Below are 22,090 nucleotides of genomic sequence, written 5' to 3'. Positions count from 1 at the left end.
CATTTAGAAGCGATTGTTCGTGTAAATATCGTTTTTGAGACACTAGCCTTCCGTTGGAGTCCCGTTGAACTCATATACGATTACTATCTAGGAGCTTTCCGCTCTCGTAAGTGTTCATCTTTAGCGGCAGTCTACAAGACACCGATCGTGAGACCTAGTACTTCAAAGCACGGTGAGCTCTGATAGTCCTGCCACGTGTCCCTGCCACTTCTGTGATTTTTCTTTTCTGCCCCATTTTCGGCAAGTGCACAAAAGAAAATAATATGCGACACCAGCGTATATCTTCGGACGGCACTCGAAAACCACGCTATTATCGGAAGCAGTGTCGGGCTGTCGACAACAGCTCTGTCGCCACTCCTGCCAGCTCAAGTTTCGGCTGTCGGCCAAGCATTCTAGCCTCTGACATTCGCTGCGTAACCTCAATTAGAACAGTTTCGCTGTCTGCCTACACCCAGAAGTTTCCAAGGTAAGTTCTACTCGAATTTATCGTCCAACAATCGCGAAGTCCTCATAAAAAAACATTTTCACTCCCATTAAGCACGCTGTCTCCCTCTCGCGATGAATAGTTCCCCTAAATAGCTGCCTGTGGTCACACTCATTGGATAGCAACACTTTATTTGTACACTTCCATAAACTTAGATAAAAAAAGCCTCACGTAACAAACGAACTATACCGTAGCGGTCATCTACGTCGTAATATTGCGGAGATAACCCTGAGAACGAACTATGCTTTTTGAACATGCTCATCTGGTTCTTGATACTGCTAGAAATCTATATAATCATCTGATTCATTCAATTAGGTTAGTAATTCAGAAAAGATACTCCATTTATACAACGAGTTATTTCACATACGAAAAATATGCAAAGCATAACTTTGCCAGAAACGCCGCTTCGTAGTTGTCAGTATAGGCGTTAGCGTATGATGTTGTCGGAAGCAAAGTGCTAGCATAATCACATTGTGCAGCCACGACAAACTTCATCAGTCTCAGATTTTACTAAAGGATTGGGACACCTACACAAACAACCTGCTTTTTTTCATCAAAGAGCGTGTATCAAAACATTTGGCAAAAAGTTGTACATAAGAGCGAGAAAAAAATATTAAGAAACCCTTTGTAATAAGGCTTTCAAGTGAGCGGCCCGAGCTCATTCTGACCTACATCTACACGAAATGATCAGGACAATGATTAACAGAAATTAAAAAAAAACGGTGCAATATAAACGATAACTCCTAAGGACCACATTTCGAACTTACTGAGTTGAAATCAGGGTTCAATATGCGTGAACGGAAAGCGGCTATGAGCTTTACCATATGGATGAGCACTCTGGCAAACGTGATATAGCCGACCGACAAGACCACGTGTGGAACGTTGTTGTGGCATTCCGTGCAATCTATTAGTCATGGCTGGGGTATTTCATTATCAAGGCATGCGCTTACACATAGAAAGCGGTGTATCTAGGCAGTATGCAGTGGTGCTGTTGGCAGTAACTATGCTCAATCGGGGTTGCCAGCCTCTTCTACTTCTCGCTCCCCTCCTCTATAGGAATGCACTGAACCAAGATGTATCGTAATTAATTTCTCATTGCAAAGAGCTGTCACGAAGTGCGCGTTTTGTAAGAAAGTGCCGCTTACATCTTTGAAAAGTTAGCAAAGGAGAACCCTGGATGAATTCCTTTATTGAAATACCTGCTTGAAAGCGCATCAAGGGGCCCTAAACCACTTTTTATTGAAGTGGAGAAAGGCATTTGAAGTGAAAACAGTTTGCCGCAAAAAGTACTGCAATGCGTTCAGCAGAAGTGGATTTATTGGCAATCTAACACAGACTCCGCTGTGCCCCCGTTCCTTCTTCACTGGCTTGCACTGAGAAAGCTACGGCGCAGTGGAGCGTGCCCACATCGCTCAGCCTTCTAAATGTCACCATGGCGCGCAGTTCAGATATAATTTTTGATGTTAAAGTAGACTCCACTACATCCCCCTTTTGTTCCTACGACTCACTAGACCTAAGCTATTCGCGGTTGCCCACAGCGAGCCCCAGTGCGCTTGGCCAGTGCACTCATGGCGGCACCCAGCGGTGGCCGCGGCATCTGCTCCATGTTGCCGACCGCTGCTTTATGCCAGCTATCGGCCAATAACAGCCGTATAGAAAACAACAAATTAAAGAGTCCGATGATGAATTAAAGCGTCCTGCAGAGAGCGTAGGCAGGGCCTTCTATTGAAAGGAGAGCGTTTGAGAAAAAGGTGACTTCACGATTGACTTGGAAGCTCCTCGCACCGAGTACGACAGCAAACCTTGACTGAGATCTTCACAGCAGGGCATGCTACCCGTGGACTACGTTATTTCACCAAAGGTGTGGGGTGGTTCAGGGCCCCTTTAAGGTGTATCATTATTTTTCAACAATCAGCTATATTGCAGGCATTTTGCCAATGCTACCCTTAAAGAATAAATACGTTGGTGCAGCTGATTCGGGAAAATATCAGTAGGCAGTTGCACAAAATCGTAATAATGCACTGAGAGCAATGGAGCCTAGTATGCAACATAATGGCATCAGGTTCCATGCCACAGCAGCAATCGCGTCAGGTTGCCGATATCTTATTAGTTGCGAAGCATGGCTTAACGCAGGCGCTGTTCCTCGCGAAAGAAATCTAATTGAGCCTGACTTTTTTAAAATATAGTTAATGTCACTGAAACATCTGTCCAGCTTTTACTTTGTTCATACATTCGTAGACATTTTTGTAGATAATGAAAACCACCCAAATCCAAACGAATTCATTGACACAGTAAATGAAAACTGCCTGAGACACAGCAAAGGAAACGTGGTCACACGGTACGAAAACTATCATTTTGGGGAATCAGGACACATTGTAAAAAACAAAGAGACGTCAACGCGAACACACTGATAAGGAAACACACATGCGCTAAAAGGTGAGGTGACCACAATAGAATGAATACGATGAAATGACGACGACAGAATAACAACTATGGCGTCTTGCTGTTAGAGCTCACGCCCGCGCTCACCTGCGTCACTTGCCGTCGCGGGCCACCTTAATTTTTGCTATATTTGGTCCTAGTTTGCACGATATCGATTGCCTTTCAGTAGGCCGCCCTAATTCACACTTGATCCGGCATTTTTTGCACTACGTCCAGTATCATAGGACCACTTTATATCCCCCTGCATCCTTTTTATGTTAACACCATGCTAGATACCAGCCAATCGGGCGGCTATAATTCGTGGAATATCCGATGTTTGTGTTCTCTATGTCTTGTGCCGGTCAATCGTGCAAGACTGTAACCAGCAGACAGGAGGGATAGCAATGGTACGACGACAACGGTGTAATGACGGCATTACTTCCAGTTTGACCCACGCATTCGTTGAAAGTCCCCGCGATTCGCACCCTATCCGCTGGTTGTTCGCATTATGTCCAGGGCCTGCCAGTCTCCAAACACTACGAGACGCTTGGTTGCGTCGACCAGTCAAGACGCCTTCGCATCGAGCTCCGACAATCTCGTGCGTTTCATCGTTTACTACTGCTACCAGCCTATCGACGACATTATCCTCGGACAGGGTTTCGCTCAAGGAACGGCTGGATGTCCTGTCCTCCCCAAGTGAGCCCATCTTTTGGATTTTACGAGGGTTTTTTATCCGACCACGTCGCTACGCCTAACGCCAGAGCTGAGACGCAATCCTGGAACCTACCCCCACTCCCGTCGACGCCAGCGTCGCGCCACCGCGCATGTTTGCGTGCCACGAGGTGTCAGGTGCCGTAGACGCCAACGTGAAATCGGAGGTGCCTCGCTCACTTATAATGGACCTTACCCCACCTGCCGCCGCAACCGATACAGCCAATGTAATGGACACTCAGCAAACCGAGAACGCTGCTCAAGACGGCTGGACAACAGTTCAATACAAGAAGAAGAATCTCACCGCGCCCCTGCACCCTGCGGCGCTCCACACAGTCGTAATTCGACCTCAGAGTGATGTGCACCTCCCTCAGCACAAATTGCACCACATCTCACATACCATGCGGCAACAAGCCCCCCTCAGCCCACACGAAGCCCTGGATCTCTCTCTGCATATTAAGCCACGAAGCAATATAATCGTTATCAAGACCGCAAGTTCAATAGCAGCGGAGAAAATTGCTGCCATGCCTGAACTCGCACTTGGACCAACCACGCACACTGTCACAGCATACATAACCGCGCCAGCCAACTCCTGCAGAGGGGTTATCCATGGAGTTGACGCCGGCACATCTTCGGACCTCCTGATGCAGAACTTGGACACTTTTGGACCCACCATACTAGCCTCCCAGATGATGGGCCATTCAGAGACTGATATTATTACATTTGAAGGAAGCATTGTCCCCAGGAAAGTCCTCTATCATCGAGCTATGTTCCGATGTTTGCCACACCACCCCAAAGCAGAGTTCTGTTCTTTATGCCTGATGTACGATCATCGTGCTGACAATGGCCCCACCAAATCAACTATTTTCAGGTGACCTGACTGCACGAGGCAACTCAAGCAGGCAGGAGAGGGACACCAATGCTTTCTCCTCTGCCTGCATTGTGGTGGCGATCATAGAACCAACGACCCCAGTTGCGAAATTAAAAGGCAAAAAAAATCATAAGAGGACAGAGCGGGCCTACTTACAACGCATCAAACTCCGCAACGAGCAACAGCCTACATTTGTTTCCAGCTCCCCCAACACCGCAGCCTCAATTGATTACCATCGCGAATACCCTGCATTATTATTTCACGGACAGCAACAGCAAACAACGCAGACGCAACAGCCCCAGAAGAAGCAACAAGACATGCTACCTAACACACCGCTGTCACAGCCGACGACTTCGGCAAGCGCTACACCGAACGTGCAACGACTGGCATCGAGCAAAAGCCCTGCGCGCACCCCACAGTCTGGGAAAACCGTCATACCCAAGGCGCCTGGTAAGCCAAGCACTCCTATCTTCACGCAATCCCCATCCTTCAAGACCCTAACATCACAAGCACATTCTCCAACTCCAATTTACGAAGCACCACAATATCAGCAACACGTCCTACACGCGCATTCCCACACGACACCTTCAACGCTAGAGGCTCGTCTAAACAAATCAGAGACACTGTTAGCACGCTTTGAAAGCATAGAAAAGAAACTCGACCGCCTCACTGATATTGTCGAAAAACTTGCGTCAGCCTACGAACGTCACGAAACACGCCTAACCATGCTGGAACAACGAGTAGACCGCATGCTTAAGCGCCTTCTTCCAGATGAAGATCTTAGCTCCGAAAACATGGACCACATGTCTCATTCGCAAAAGAGACAACTTCCTGATGACCCAATCGACACCTCCAGCATGCAGTCTAAGACCGCAAAGGTCGCTAATCCATGGCAGAAGTAAGGGACGGAAACTTTTGCGTTTGGCAGTGGAACTGCCGCGGTCTCAGTAACAAAAAAGCAATAATGAGGCAATACTTCCTAAAATTGAAAAACCCACCCCGTGTGTTACTTCTGCAAGAAACATACAAAGAACAGAACATCCCAGGATACACAGCTACACATACAGCGCACAATGAATACGACCTAACATTAATTTCGACGTACGTAAAACATAACATTAAACACTACAGGGAAATAGCACCAGACTGTTTAGCAATGTATGTCTTAATAACCACAATATACCCGGACAACTCACAACGCGCTGCCAAGCCGTAGAACGTCTACAATCCACCAAAATCTACGTACAACCTCAGTCAGATCTTCAAGCACGCTAAAAAAGATGAGAAGACTCATGACATTTGCATCATGGGAGACTTCAATGCGTCCAGCACATCATGGGGATACAAGGCGAACACGAAAACGGGCAGGTTGCTGGAAGACAGCATAAACAAATTGCAGTGCACAGTTCTCAACACTCCGGGGGCAACAACTCGTGCAGGGGGGCAAAATCAAGTTCCTACCCCACCGGACCTCGCGTTGCACAAAGGTGAATATGCTACCAGCTGGGAGAACACCCATGAAATCCTAACTAGCGACCACGACATACTAAACATTAATATACACATGACGCCTCGAAAGCGCCGCGCTACAGTCAACTTCACAAATTGGGACAAATTACGGAAACTAAGGCAGAATAACACTGACACAGGGTATGACTTGGACACGTGGGCTAAAGGCCTCATAGAAACTAAGACAGCAGTTACAGAAACGCACACAACTTCAGCGCCGGCAGAACGGCCAGACCCGCACCTCACACGCGTCTGGAAAAAACGCAAAAAACTATTGAGAGTCTAATCCCAGCAAGCGCATAACAATCAGCTTCGTGAAAAGGTAGATGATATAACTATTCAAGCGATCAATCATGCCCGGACGCTAGAACAGACAGAATGGAACCATATTTTCGATACCATCCAGAATACGTTAGACAAAAAACACACGTGGCATCTTTTGTGTGCCCTGCTCGGCACAAAGAAGCAAGTGATCCCTACCATAGAGAAACACGCCAGCACACAAGGTATAAACAAAGCATTTGATGAACTTCGGACCCTTTACATACATGCGGCACATCAGTCACTGTACACAGACTACACGGGCCCCCCAAACGGCAACATCGGTGGTGACTACACACATTGCAACAACATAGCATTGATGCAAAACAATAGGGCGATGGCGCCGGGTCCTGACGGCATCACATATACTCTTCTGCGTAATCTGCCCGACGAAGATAAAGAAACGCTTCTCTCGCACATAAATGAGCATTGGAACACGGGCACCTTCCCAGAGAAATGGAGAACATCACACATTACCATGATCCCAAAACCAGAGAAAAAAGCCACGCTTTGCAACTTCAGACCCATATCCTTAACATCATGTATGGGCAAAAGAATGGAACGGCTTGCACTGAACAGACTAGAAGAACATTTCGATAACACGAAACATTTTCCGCACCAGCTCATAGGCTATCGCAAGAACATTTCCACACAGGACTTATTTCTCATACTACAGAACACGCTTTTGCAGCCAAAGACAGCACAGACATAAGCCCTTCTGGCAATAGATATAAAAAAGGCATTCGATAATGTAACACATGATCGTGTACTCCAGTCGGTTCGCGACAGTGGATGCGGCGCCAACATGTACAATTACATACGCAGTTTCCTCAAAGGCAGGACAGCAGGCTTCAAGGCAGCGCAGTCTCTTTCCTCCCCCATCAATATTTCCCGTGGAACACCTCAAGAATCGATTATATCTCCCACCCTCTTTAATCTTTGCATGATAGCGCTATCAACGCAGCTATCCCCAATCCCTAACCTTCACCACACTTTCTACGCCGACGATATCACCCTATGCAGCGAAAGCGGTTCTCCAGGGAACGTCGAAACAAGCCTCCAGAAAGGCGTCGAGACCATAGTTCACCACTTACATAAAGCCGGACTCGAACCTTCAGCAGAAAAGTAGGAACCATCGAACACATTACCGAAAGAAAACAAACGCCCTGATACAACTCACCTTATGAGACAAGCAGATACCAAAGGTTACATCGTGCCGAATACTCGGATTTATCATAAATCGCAACAACAATGCTAATTCTAACGTTTACAGTATCAAAAAGACTGCCGAAAGTTCTCGCACCTAATGCGAAAAATCATTAGCAAAAAACATGGACTGAGAGAAGAACAAGCAACACAGCTCGTGACTGCGCTCGTGTATAGTAGGCTTCTGTACACCGCCCAATTCGTAACACTGACACAAACACAAACTCGAAAACGCAAATATTCACTCAGCACCCTTCACAAGGCTGCCCTGGGCCTACCGATACAAACCTCAAATGATCGCCTTCAACAAACGGGCCTCTTTCACACTTTCGCAGAATTGACACAACAACACCGAGACAGACAAGTAGCGCGATCGTCTTGTATGGAGCAAGGATGCGACATCTTGAAACGAGCAGGGATCGCCCCTATACAGTTGACACCAGTTAACCAAAGCCCTCCGCTACCACGCAACATTGCATTTACAAACACACCAAAAAATATGACGCCAAACCTACATGACGGTCGACGTCAAGCGCAAGCAAAACATCACTATATAGACAGGAAATGCATCACGATATACACGGACGCCACACGCTCTGAAATGGTATCATACGCGTATGGAATATATGCACCTGGACAGACAGCACCGATCATCCAAACAGCTGGGCCATTTTCCAACCCTCCCAACATAGCCACTCTGGAGACTCACGCGATAATATATGCCATACAAGAAGCCTCTCTACTCACTAAGCACCACTCCAGTAACATCAACCTTTATACCGACTCCAGCAAAGCCATTCGCAACATACAACAACGACTGTTGGAAACACACCTACATGACATCTTAACAGAATCCTGTAACCGCAAACCGAACATTACAATCACCATGCGTTGGGTGCCTGGTCATGCTGGGATCAAGGGAAATGAGTTGGTTCATCAACGTGCCCGCGAAATTAACCTCCGTGCGCCGTCAATTCCCTAGCCAAATCCAACGACAGTGGAAGACGCTGCCACGTACAAAGCGCAAATAGCTGAACACTACAAGGACATAAAGGAAAACCGCACTACTTTGCCCCAACCTCACTCCTCATTCAACACGGAACAAGCACATGTCCTTCGTAAAGTTCAAACAAACACTCTTCTCACGCCACTAAGACTCTACAACTTCGGTTGGCGTAGCACAGCTCACTGCCCCAACTGTCCGGAGATAAGGGCAGGTGCAGAACACATTCTGTACTCATGTAACACTGCCATTACCTCTCCTCATTTTCCTTACCCTTCCCCTCCTCCCTGGAGTGCTTGGCTTCACTCGGACTCGGAGGATGAACAACGAGCCTTAGCGGGGCAGGCACTCTACCTTACTGGGCCTTAGTGTTGGCCTTAAATAAAGTTTTTTCCTTCCTTCCTTCCTTCCAAACACTACGGGCAGGAACCAACAGTCATGGCAGTTTACGACCACGGCACATGGCTGCGTCGTTACTTTCAGTATCACCAATGTGTTTGGGAAGAGGTAATGCGCAATACCGCAGCCAGCAGCACCCAGCGGCTGCCAGATTGTCACAGGTACAAAAATAAATGGTGGGGCTATACGAGCCAAAACCAGTTTCTGATTATGAGGCAAGCCATAGTGGGGACTCCGGAAATTTGGACCACCTGGGGTTCTTTAACGTGCACTTAAATCTAAGTACACGGGTGTTTTCGGATATCGCCGCCATCAAAATGCGGCCGCCGGGGCCGGGATTCGATTCCGCGACCTCGTGCTTAACAGCCCCTCACCATAGACACTACGCAACCACGTCAGCCAAAGCCAAAGCAAGAGGTAATGAAATCTTCGCTTTGAACAAACTTATCGCAAAGGTCAAAAATCGACGGTGCAGGCATGCTTGAATACAATAGCTGACATGCGAAATTCCGCAAGCACGTGTCTTCACACATCTTCTTTGACTCACACATGATGGCAGACGTCAGCCTCGAATTGGAGACAAAGCGGGTCTCACGACCTGATTTCTAGCTGTCATCCCGTTCGTACTACATTGTTCTACTTCATACCTTCGGCTCAGTGTGGCACTTAGCTGCAGGTCGGCCAACTTGCAGAGAGCAGCCTAATAGTATGAAAAGGCCTACTTGCCGTATTTCGGTTATCCCCTATTCCAAAACCGCGCATGAAGATGGGCCCGTTGAAAGCCGTTAACACCAGTTTTCAGAACTTGAGAGCTACAACATAATTTTTTTCAGAAAACATAGGCAAGGGTTTGTTGAGAATAAAAGTCAAGTTGAATATCTTCTTAGCAAGATGTAGATGCCCACATCAGAGGATCTCCAGTTAAGTAAAAAATATCGATGGTACGTCAAAAACTGACACAATTTGTCGGACGCTAAATCTAAAGCCATGCCTGTAATGGAAATAAAATGAGATAGCATGACAAAAAGTGCTCGACGCTTGAATTAGGTGGTCCCAGGAACCATTCATTCTTAGTATGCGCAGGGTGTCTTTGACCACCATACGAAAAGTCAGCACATAAAATGTTCGGACCACGGGGCCTGAGAAAAACTTGAATTTTAGAGAAGGTATTGTCATACAGAATAAAAGTTTACATCAATAATTTGTTTCCATATATTGTCGTATATTGCAGAATTTCCAACAGGGCAGTGTTGTAACGCTGCTGAGAGTTTGTGCTTCGTATAGACATTGCAGTCCGTAAACAATACCGCTTGAATTGGGGGATCACTAAAAACTGGGCAAAAAAGCAATCCACCAACGGCCGTATTGTGGTAGAAACTCCTCATACACATAAAGCTAAAGCGTGAGTGACGTTACCACTTGACTTCTATTACATATTCGAAAGTGACACATGCATAACCAAATAATAGGAGCGCTGCTACAACGAACAGCGTTAGAACAAGTATGGAAGAGGCATAGTCACCACATGACTGTACATGCAAGGCTGGGAATTCTATTATTGATTATGCGATTTGTAAATGCCACTTTTAAGACGTCGTTCCATCTCTACAGAAAAGTGCAGCCTCGAAGCTTGTTGACTTGTCCCAATTAAATGCAGGTGACTATGGCTTCTTGGACCATCGCCGCGTGTAGGATCGTCGCCTTGTTTGTTGTCTTCCAATGCTGCGCAGCTGATCCTGTGCTGGTTGGCGGTTGGACGAGGCAAAGCGTTGGTGGCAACGCACTCTTCGAGGAACTGGCGCACTTCGCCGTATCACGACAGGTTGGCGACCGGGAGTTCTTCGACACCGTGCTCGAACTGGTTGATGTTCAGACTCAGGTGGGAATAGCTTCTGTAAAGATACAACATAAGCTTTGGTCGCTATAACCGTTGCAGAAAACGTATAATTTTATTGCTAGTGTGATAACGCTGCTGCGTATGTATCCTGTGAGAACTAGGCGAGGCAACGTCACATCCGTGCACAAAACGTGCTCCCTATTTTCATTTATAATCTTGGAAAATTAGGACTGCCATCGTACCAGCAAGGAGGCGCCCTAACCTACACCGAAGAGATATATGCTGGGCCAAATGTCTCATTATTTAAAAAGTGAATCTGGAATGCGGCAACTAACGAATAAAAAAAAATCGAATAATTGGTGTTCTGGTTCATCGTACGCAAACTATTCTGGCTGTAGAAGTCTGCAATAGATAGTGAATTTTCGTCGCCACCTTTCTAGGAAACTAAATATAAATAATGGAAATCTGTTGGTTCACTCACGGCTGTAGTCAGAAAGGGCAGCTCGTGTCTGGTGAAGCCAGCTAGAATTTCAGAATACAGGCAGCCTGATTTGCAGTTGCAGATTCAATTTTAACAAGTACCTTTCCATAAATTGGATACAAGGGTAACTTTAATTAGTGCCACTTGCATCATCATTAAGCTTATACGTGGATCTTGAGCTTCAAATATATTTAAATTAAATTTGGATGTTTTACATGCGAGAATGGTGATGTGATTAGCAGGTTCGCCGTAGTGGGGGACTCCCAGTTAATTTTTACCGCCTGCTTGCCCCAGTGCTCGTTACATGGGCATTTTTTTCATTTATGTGCCATCAAATTGGGGCCACCGTGGTCTGGATTGGACTGTACGCCCTCTGGCTTTGCAGCGCAACCCCAAAAATACTAAGTCTACATGGCACCTGTTGCTTCGAATGAGGTTCATGAGCAGTTACGGTATGTTTAGGATACGTCATTACTTGATGCGGTGTGATGCAATGCTGCAACGCTTACGTATTCGGGGCAAAGGTAACGTGCCAAAATATAGACTTAGGAGCAAGCACTACAAGCGCTGTCAGCGCACCTCCTGTGGCTATTAGTATCCATGCAATTTTGCATTCATACGTTAACTCAAGCGCTACGATAAATAGCGAGTGTCAGTTCTTTAGTATAAAATATGGTGTTCAACGACCCGGAAGAGCTCCTGCGCTGCAATATGCATCGTCATGGTGGGCTAAATTTCGCTACCTGCGATACCTTAACTTGCACAGTAAGCATAGGTCACGAGTATTTTTTTTTTTATTCCGCGTGCTGGTGAATGCGGATTGCGCGAATAGGATTACAGCCACAGCTTTATGAGCTCCCTTAGGGGACAATAATTGCAATATTGAAATGCGTGAGGGTAAATACACTTGCCTTGTAATTCATAAAGCTAAACGAAAGCTATACTCTGAAATCTGAACAAGCTTCATAAAAGAAACTTCAAATTTGTTGTGGGTATGGCTATTTGTTCTTTCTTTATTTTCTCATGGACATCATAAAATGGCAAGTCGGCTTTAGACTTCCGTGAAAGGTGCCCCTGGTTTTATGAAGTGTTACTGTTTTTAATACGAACGCTTTTATACAACCTTATACCAAGGTATTTCTTTCTTTCTACTGTAACCTGATGGAGTTTTATGTGCGCATGCGCTGCGCTAGTGCAAAAGCGCAGAAAATTGCGTTCAAATGTTTTCAGCGAACCGAGTAATGTGACGGCACGCAACCATTACTTCCTTCTTAAGGGTCGATAGGCGCACTAATGCGTTTGCGCGTCGGCTATCTACCATGCGGTGTACAAGGTCGTAGAAAAACAAAATGGGTGGTGCCAATATCTGAATATCAAAAATGTATCCTGCAGTCAGAATGTATTTGCGATAAGCACAATGAATTGCAATAGCGTCTGAAAGAATTCACCGACAACCTGCGCCTTATTCATAAACCGTCAGTATCCACCGACAAAATTGCACATCCTAGTGAAGCGTAGGTCACATTAGGCTGTTGCCAAATGTAATGATGCTGCAGGCTTATTGTCTAGTCGGTTACTCTGCTGCACCATTGACTATAGACTCTTCAAACTACTTTTTTATGCGAAGCATATTACGAGGGCTCAACCCAGCTCCTCAGGCGCGGCGGTGACCATGAAATCACGTGACACCGTGACGTCACGACAGAGGAGAAGTGGCTTTGGCTCAATTCTTGCAAGACGGGCTGGGTGGGAATCGAACCAGGGTCTCCGGAGTGTGGGACGGAGACGCTACCACTGAGCCACGAGTACAACGCTTCAAAGCGGTACAAAAGCGCCTCTAGTGAATGCGGTGTTGCCTTAGAAACGCGCTGTTTCTAAGGCGTGCGTCTCTTGCTCAGGCGCACATTTCGTTGCCGCGCCGAACGCTGCTTTGCTCGACGCTCACCGCGTCCAATGGGGGGCGCGTAGTCGCTGCCCTGTAGCCCATTGTCTTACACCCCTTGGCGGGTCGACGGGAACGCTGTCGCGTTCCACTCTTGAAGGCGAAGAAGTAATGCATGAGTTGTTTCTTCGTCTAGCCGAACCAAATATAGCCAAGCAACAGCAGTTCACCAGGCTAAACAGTGGTTCAACAACTAAAATAAAGGCTAGTATGCTTCGCATCCTGGGCTTAACCTTACCTAAGCCACAGCCATTTTTTATCACGCAGAGCGTTTAAGGGATATGATATCCGGCAGCAGTGAACAATAGGTAGTTAACATGGCTCGAATAATTATTGCCATGTTAAATATGGCACCTGCCTCTCAGCGAGAACGCGAGGAATCGGGTTGGCGAAGAAAACGCTCAATTCACAGGCATCGTGAGCGGCGCTGGCATGCTAACTGTAGCTGCATGGATTGGTGGGTGTATTGGTAGAACATTTCATTGAGGTCCATCGGAACGAGCACGTAGAGGGCCGCTCCGATGTCGGGACAGAAAGGCCAAGCCTTTCGGCCACATCGTGGACCCGTTGGACTGCCCATAGTTGGATAAGAAAATAATCTTACGGTCACTGCCAAAAGGTAAGGTAGTGTGTTACAATAAATCGTAATTCTGCGTATGAATTATCAAACAGTAGTTCGTAGTGTCGAGCCCACTGCATTTTGTTACTATAGATGAAACGTCGTTTGTGCTTAATTGGTACTCTTTGTAGGAGCATGGGTTTTCACTTTGGTTGGGTAGTATGAAAGCATTTAGGGTCTATCCAAATATTTGATAATTTTTTTTCTTTCTTCTTTCCTCATGCGGCGCAGGTCGTAGCTGGTACAAACTACCGAATAAAGTTCAAGACCGCAGAATCAACATGCAGGGTAACGGACACTTACAGCAAAGAACTTTGCCTTCCTAAGTCCAGAGAGGTAAGCGTTCTTTTTTATTTTCAAGGGTGGCATGACTTAAGATGAAGTAAATGTTGGAATCGTTTATTACTGATCAATATAAGAAAGCAGTCTTATGGGACGAGAATGACAGCGGGGTTATCAAGTAAATTACGCAAAAAATACGCATTATGTTTGATCAAAATATTTTTTTTACTTCAAACATACTCTTTAAATATTTTACAGAGCCTAATAGGCAATGCAGCTTCTTCGTATTGATCACGTGATGAGCAGTGGACGAAACACTGTATGTCAGGATAGCTAACTTTTGATTCAGTGGCGGTTTAGCGGAAAATGCCACTGACATGCATTATCAGCATTAGGTGGCGCACACAGAGCTCCTATGCACCTGCAAAAAAAACTTCTTCATATGCTACAATACACATTTAGCAATATTCAAGCGCGTCATATACGTTATAATAAATCAATGTTAAGTGTCAGGGTTAATTATCTCCATACATTTTACCATTTCTACTGCAGGTACAGTCCGCTTCTTAGGCTATCCAAGCGAAAAGGTACAATTCCGCTTTCTTGAACAAAACGATTCCCAATTCCTTTAGATACCTCTTCCGACTAAGAATCGGTGGTAACCTCTACATCTGCACAATAATTGTGCAATCGGATCCCGGGCTTGAGAAGCAATGCGCATAGGTCGCATGGCTAGATTCACGATCCATGAAGGATTTCTTTTGAGGAAGCCCGCGCAATGTGCACATGTTCTCGCCGTTACACATACATATATTTGATCTCTCATTCAAATTTCCAGGTCATTCAGGGCACTAACCATTACGTATTCCATGGGCAAATATAATCAATTTAGGTATCCCCCATAAACTGAACAAATGACATGTCCTTATAACCCAAGAAGCATGCGGCAACCGGAAGCCGCAAGCAGAATGAAGCGCGAATGTCCATTGTGCTGGATTGCATGATCAACATGCATTCTCCATTGACAGAGTTCCCCAGCTCCTCTTCACTCTAAGAACGCCACTTTGACCCAGAGATTGACAGAAAATTACATATTCTTCGATTTGAAATAGGCGATAATACTTTGTCCCCCTAATTTCCTTGCCATTTGTTTTGCACTGAATACAAGAAATAAAAACAATATCGTCCACGTAATGTCTTCTTCTTAAATTATGAACATGAGCAAAATATACATTCATTAGAAAGTCTGTCCACTTTTTCAAATCGCCTTCGCCAGCTACATATTGCGGTTAATAAGGATGACTTGCCGGTTCCCAATTTTTGAATTCCAGCTTGGATTATTAGCAAGTGTTTAGCTGCCGTCACTAATATATTAATTAGCCTATAAAAGCCTACTTTGCTTAAACCTCTATTTGATGCATGAGTGCTGTACTCTGCTGCACATATTCCTTTCAAATTTTTTTGTGTGTGTTTGCCCAGACGGTCAAGGATACCTGCAGCGCTGTCATCTACGACGTGCCGTGGCTGAAGGAACGATCGGTTTCCTCTTTCACCTGTGAAGGAAATGCTGCGTCCACGTAATGAAAGAAATGCATGAAATCTTGATAGATAGCAGTGCTCTTATGCAGAATAAACTCTTATGTAATAAAGTGTCACTTGGGCAAATTGGGTAGTTTCCCTCTCACAGCAGTGCAAATCCTTAAACTGCTTTCGCTATGTCCGTCCGGTCCACCCTATTACTGGGCTATGGGCTCTTGTCAATAGAGAGTTTTACCTTGTCTAATCACATATATGTATTGGCGAAATACCAAGTTGTCGGAGGTGACCTATCAGGCGCGCGGGCTATGGGTGCAATATTTTGTTCGATTTTTTTCAACATTTTAAATAAAAATAATAATTATTTCCACTAAGGTTCCTCTGGCTTAATTGTTTGTTAGATGTTATGGTTGTGGTTAAGACTTTGAGGCCCTCGCAGGCCCCTATTATTCTCGATATGCATCTTTTCTGCAAGACAGCGAGCATTCAATGCTTCTTCAGTCAATCCGAAAAGAACTATACACGTGGAGAATGAGGAAAGTATCTTTTAAAACAGGATAATCAAATATATTTCTGAAAGAGGCCTAGACGTGCGGATTTTCGGCGAAACGAATGAGGCTGCATATTAGGGTGTTTTTCATGTGCGTAACACAGGAGGGACATCGATTCTTTCGTCAGAATGAAACAGACTGAGGGCGTGGCTCACAATCAGAAAGTGGCTTCGGCACGTAAAACCCCATAATTTAGAATGAACCACATAGAAGGAATCTGAATGGCTTCGAGGGTGATGCTAACATCCACTTGATTTATGTCCCCGGTGGTGCACGCATATTCAATTCCAGATCCTTCACACGTCTCATATAAAGCCAGCTCTCGATTATTTGGCTGTGGACAAAAAATAAAGCGAGAGTATTCTATGATATCTTAGCAACGCGTATTTATCATGAAAAATGCGCAGGAATGGCGAGAGAAAACTTTTATGTGCTGACAGATTCAGTAAAGTGTCATTCTCAGTTTTACATTTTCTATGTATGCCGTCATGTCGAGGAAGTTGGTTTGACTAAAAGAGTGGTGAGCAATAAATTATTACTCAGATAGAAGAAGCTGAAATTGATAATTAAGTCAGTTAGTGCGTTTGTGCTGTGTTCGAATATCATGAAGAAGTCGTCAGTGTAACGTGGGTAGGTGGGTTTTTTTTAAATGTATGTTTTTATCAGGTCTCCTTCAAGCTCTTCCATGTACATGTTGACATTCGTGGGAGCTAAGGGTGTTCCCATGCTTGTGCCGAAAGCTTATGGGAAGTGAATAGAAATAAATTCGGATAGGTTGAGATTAATAACTAACTTAACTAGTGACAAGTAAACTTCGGGAACGCGCACTTGAGGACTGATTGGGCAGGACTTCCGCAGGGCTGCAGTTCCTTCACTCATGGGTAAGTTAGTGTAAACAGCAGAAACAACTTGAGTTACTAGAACAGTGCGGTCTGAGAAAATCTGGTTGTAGCTAATCGAGTCGAAAATTCTGAGCAAGTGCGGCGTATCTTGAAAAAAAGATGGTATGCTAGTCGGAATGTCTGACAGATGGTGATATCAGAAGTTAGATAGTGATTCGGTTGGTGTGTTGATTTAAAATGTATAGGCGTGCGTGGGATTTCTGCTGTATGTATTTGTTCTATACAGGAAGCTTATGCATTTGAGAAAGAACTTAAAAATCTGTAGGCTTCTCTGTTTTGAGGCATAAGGAAAGGATATTTTGTAGTGCGCGGTTACTTCCTTGGACCGGAGCTCCGTTACTTTACTCTGCACAAAAATGATGTAGTCCGAAGTTGTGTTTGGAAAAGTAACAACGCCAAACAAACAAGGACAAAGGCAAAGGAAACCACGACACTTGCACAAGTTTTCGCATTGCTTGAAGAACGTGGTTAGTAGCTTTGGGGTGCGTGTGGTCATGTCGGCTTCCAACAAATTTGCTACAATTTGTTCCCTTCTCCCCAAAAATTATTCGGCCCTGGCAAAGTATGCAGTTCCTACTCCGAGAAGTTAAAAATGGATATGTTCTATGTGGATCTTCCGTGGCGGAAGGTTGCCACTGACATGCGGGACGGTTTATGTGGGCCAGACCAGCCGCTTTGTGAACATCAGAATAAAGAAGCACTTGTCATCATAAAAAGGTACGGGGGCTTTGCACTTGCCATTGCATTGTAGATAGTGTCGGTGCCGACTGATAGAGGAAAAAAAAAACAAATTTGTTTGTCCTGGCATGAGGATCAAACTACAATGGAGCTTATGGAAAACGTTTGATACTGATAGGGAAGGGAAAATGTGTGTTAACAAGCCGCATGTCTCCCTGACTAATAAAGAGTTGAGATATCTTCAAGAAGGTACATCATGGCATGCTGTTGTTAAGTTTATTATGGAAGTCTTCTATTAACTTTATTTGTTTTTACTTATGTTTTCCACGTATAGTTCCACAAATCACACGAATGGTTCTTGCTGCTCATGTACAGTAGCTTGGCTGCTGCGCTGTGAACCCGTGTTTGTAAACGTGGCATTCCTGAAAATAAGCTTCAGCTGTGAGCCAGCACCAGTGTCATGCTCTCCTTTGCCCGTGTCCTTCTCCTTCTACGGCTGATACTTTTCACAACTTGAATTGGCACCAACTCGTTCAAGTTTCCCTTCTAGTCCGAAGTTGGATTTGAGTGGAATTTTTTTTCGGTAGTGGGCGTGGTTGGTCAATTTCTTGAAGGCCTCATTTGTTATGTCTTTTATTGGCCAGATTACGATACTGCCGCCTTTGCTGGTTTTAATACGATATCCTTTCACCCATCAAGTTTTTGAAGCATTCAATGCTGAGCGGACGACAAACGTTTTTGGGTTTGGGACAATGCCACATTGATTCAAGAATTTCCTTTGAGATTAGCTTGATGTATAAATGAAGGTCTTGGCACCATTCGCCTTCTGGTGTCCACTTGCTAGGTGGTCGAAGAGAATCGTCGAAGAGTTGGTCGAATGTCCTGTTCACCAACGTCTCGACTATGGAAAAATAATTCCTTCTTGAGCATGCGATTTGAAGACTCTGTAATAACTTTGCGCAGGTAATGTTGATTTACTACGTGGTTTGTGGGACAGAACGTTAAACTAGGTTTAAGGGGATTGACCTCGTCGGGATTTGAACCCTGTGATATGTCTACTACGTTGCTGGGGAGCCGGGGATGTTCGCTGGTAGCACTATCGGTGGAACTGTGTGCTGCAGGGGTCATAGTAGTTAGCTTGTGTGGATCGGCCACTCCAATAACTCTGTAGTACAACTAGCTTTTCCTCCTCAGTTTAGACGAATTGTTCAACTTCTGTTTTTTCCGATTCAGATAAATTGATGCTGTCGAGTTGATTAATAAATCCCGTAAGTTTTTCCTAGCAGTGTTCGTCGATAATGTCAATGAAAGAATGAGATGCAGGATTCCAATTCAAAAATAGGCGGGAGGACAAAGAGCTGAAGGCAGATCTTACATTTATTCTCAGGCCTTTTGGAATATTTCTGTGTTTTTTGCAGCTAGTGTAAATTTTTAGGTGAAATGTGTAATATGTTTGTTGGGCAGCTACTTTGCGGGACTGGCGGAAAGGGCGAAATTTGTTGTTGCGTGAGCTATCCCAAGTTCCCGGTAGTCATTTCTGTTTGGTTCGGGCACACTTTCCGGGTGAAATGTCCTCGGGGGGCGCATTTTTACGTTTTATTCCGTTGTCGAGCGCTGCACCGATGTCCGTCTTTGTATCTGTCTGCTTATTAGTGTATGTATCTGTTAGGGCGAAGGCTTCGCCGGTGGCTCTGGGCTTCCGCATATGAGGGCGTTGTTCAGGTGTTGTTGCTTCCTCGACCGCCGTCTTTGTAGATGCTTCTCGTGCTCTAGCTTCGGCGGAACGTGCTTACAAGCCTGTACAGATGATTTCAGGTGTGTGTTTCTTTGTTGTAGCTAAGTGGCATGGGGGCTTTAGTGTTTACTGCTGTTGTTGGTTGCTTCGGCTTAATTAGTTTCTGAGCATGTACATTATGTTGTTAGGAAATAGATTGACGCCATAAAAATTGGGGTACACTTCATCCTGAGCGAGCAGAAAGTCGGGTTCCTGGTGTTTTTCAAAGTACTGGATGAAATCGACGTATACGTTTTGGTGTCCAATGTCCAGAAGAAAATCGTTGAGCTTGCGTGTCCCTTGTGCTTGACCTAGGAATGTCTCTGGCTGGTTAATACACGGCCTCTGCTTGTTTGTCATCCTGGCAGGCACCGTTATCGGGGTGATTTCGGCGTTTTGTACTGTCAGTGTGCGAGTCGTTCATGACCGTTTTCATGGCCTCAGTTGTGTTCTCACCGTTATCGCGGTTCAGGTCAATGGCCTTGCAGTTAATGATGAGTCACAGTTCAGAGAATTATTTAGTTTAGCGTCAACTATGTCTGTATAACAGCAGTACATAGCCATTGACATCTACCCACTAACCCACATTGGCGTATAAAATATTCATTCAGAAGTGGCGCATATGCACCGGCGCATACTCGGTGACCCGAATTGGCATCGAGGTCATTCACCGAAGAGCAGCGTATGCCTACTGCCGCATACCCAGAGAGCCAAGTTATTCTAACGGTTTGTTTTGAGCCTTTGTCTGTTATCATAGCAGCCCGATGTGCTACCCAATAGGATAGGAATCTTTGATCCGTTTCAAGTAACAGAGGCTGGTGCGAAACGAGTAAGCTTATCAGCGGCGATTACGCAAGGACACATACCCCGAACCTAAAATAACCCGACGATTGCTTTTGGACCCTCTTGCCTAACCACAGCAGCGCAATGCTCTAACCGCTAAATAATTACCTACCCATTGAAAAAAGCTGGCGCGTGCAACTGAAGATTATGGGGCACCCTGACATTGCCAGTCGTATTATCAAAAATATGTCGTGTATAAGTCAGAAACCATTTATTGATCTCGCGGTGACAGGAGTTGTAAAGGAAAAATAATAAAAAATTGAGATACCAAGCATTATGCGAATCTATGTAAGCGAAGCTTTGTCTGCTGTCAGCGTTCATTGACGTTATTTGCCGGTGATGTATTGATGGCATATGACAGTCGTGACGGGACGTGGAAAGTTACCTAGCCTACTCCGCTCGACGCTTTATGCGATATTCGACACCTCGGTACTTTGGCGCCAACGCACCTAGAATGGCGCTTCGGCGCATGCTTGGCTCACAAAATTGCCATGTATATATATATATATATATATATATATATATATATATATATATATATATCCATATATATATATATATATATATATATATATATAATTATATACGTGTATATATCTATATATCCTCCTTCAAGGGGCGGAGAAACAAAAATTTTCTTTCATGTGTTCTTCAATTCAAGCGTTGCGTATTGCTTTAGGAAGCACGATACACACTGCGGGATTCATATATACCCGATGAATAACTTAATAATAGCATTATTAAACCGAGCTATTTCGGTTTCGGTTTCTGGGCTCCGGGTGATGCCATGACGTCGCAGGAGAGCAAACGCAGCACAGCTTGGTCACGTGGGTCTCAAAAATAGTGACGTAAAACTATGGTGCGTCGTCTGCTTGCGCATACGCGGGCTCTGCCAGAGGTAAATAATTGGCGATTCGAAGTGCATGTCGCGATAATTATAATTATTGCGAAGAGCGTCAACAAGGGTAACGAAATATTGCGGCTAGTGAGAGTCGGTGATTCATTTCGAAGCGCCGTATGCTTTAACATTGAAGTGAACCGCAAATGGCCTAGCGATGATATCGGCGCCCCCGAACGATCAGCGGCGGTGAGGCTGCCGTCGGTGGCAGAGTTACCACTCCTCGGTCGCTGATTGGCCGCTTCGCCGTATGACGGCCTAACAAATGAGTCCCGGGCCCATCCTTTCTAAGGCAAAGAAATCTCGCCGTTCGCGAGAAAATCCCCGTTGCACGGGGGCCCGCGAACGGCAAACGGCAAGTTTTCGAGCCGGTAACGTGGACGCGACTTTACACATTGAGAAACGCCAAGCGAACAAGTGACCGCTTCGAGCTGCCGAGCTATGCGACTGGCAGATGCTATGTCAACTGCTCTCCGCGACAGCGCTGTCCATGTCTCGGTTAGTCAGCGGCCAAGGTCACCTAGGTTGCACTGTTCTAGAAGTCTGTAGCATCGAGAAAGGATTTTGAGAATGACAGGAAACTGAGCTAGTTGGTTACCATTCAGACAGCAAAGAGGGGGCAAGGCGTTGAGACTCAAGAGACGAGAAGTGGACAACACGAACGCCGCATATACTGCTCCGTAAGTATGTAAGTACTGTAAGTACTGCTCCGTAAGTAGTTACAGTGAAACTGTAACTACTTACGGCGAAAGCAATAAGTGGTTCGTTGCAATGGCTCATGCTCAAAAAAGCGGCACGTGCTCCTGTATGGTATGGTAAGAA

The 22,090-nt window shown here is 45.3% G+C and overlaps 1 protein-coding gene across 1 annotated transcript; it reads left to right on the top strand.

The window, feature by feature from the left end:
- The first annotated feature begins 302 nt into the window (after positions 1–302).
- Positions 303–15,996, top strand: LOC135903511 (cystatin-2-like). Its single transcript, XM_065433824.2, has 4 exons — positions 303–466; positions 10,583–10,804; positions 14,036–14,140; positions 15,566–15,996. The coding sequence occupies exons 2-4, from the start codon at positions 10,589–10,591 to the stop codon at positions 15,665–15,667; spliced, it is 423 nt and encodes a 140-aa protein (XP_065289896.1). The 5' UTR covers positions 303–466; positions 10,583–10,588; the 3' UTR covers positions 15,668–15,996.
- The last annotated feature ends 6,094 nt before the right edge of the window (positions 15,997–22,090 follow it).

This window comes from Dermacentor albipictus, chromosome 7 (genome assembly GCF_038994185.2).
Source record: "Dermacentor albipictus isolate Rhodes 1998 colony chromosome 7, USDA_Dalb.pri_finalv2, whole genome shotgun sequence".
Lineage (NCBI taxonomy): Eukaryota > Metazoa > Arthropoda > Arachnida > Ixodida > Ixodidae > Dermacentor > Dermacentor albipictus.
Note: the sequence above shows the minus strand (reverse complement) of the source record. Positions and strands in the feature narration are given on the sequence as shown.

What these genes read in the sequence shown, in the direction of transcription:
- LOC135903511 (XM_065433824.2), top strand. Translation starts at nt 10,589, where the DNA reads ATGGCTTCTTGGACCATCGCCGCGTGTAGGATCGTCGCCTTGTTTGTT. An exon ending in TGGTTGATGTTCAGACTCAG is followed by an intron (nt 10,805 to 14,035) that starts GTGGGAATAGCT and finishes CATGCGGCGCAG; the next exon opens with GTCGTAGCTGGTACAAACTA. An exon ending in GCCTTCCTAAGTCCAGAGAG is followed by an intron (nt 14,141 to 15,565) that starts GTAAGCGTTCTT and finishes GTGTTTGCCCAG; the next exon opens with ACGGTCAAGGATACCTGCAG.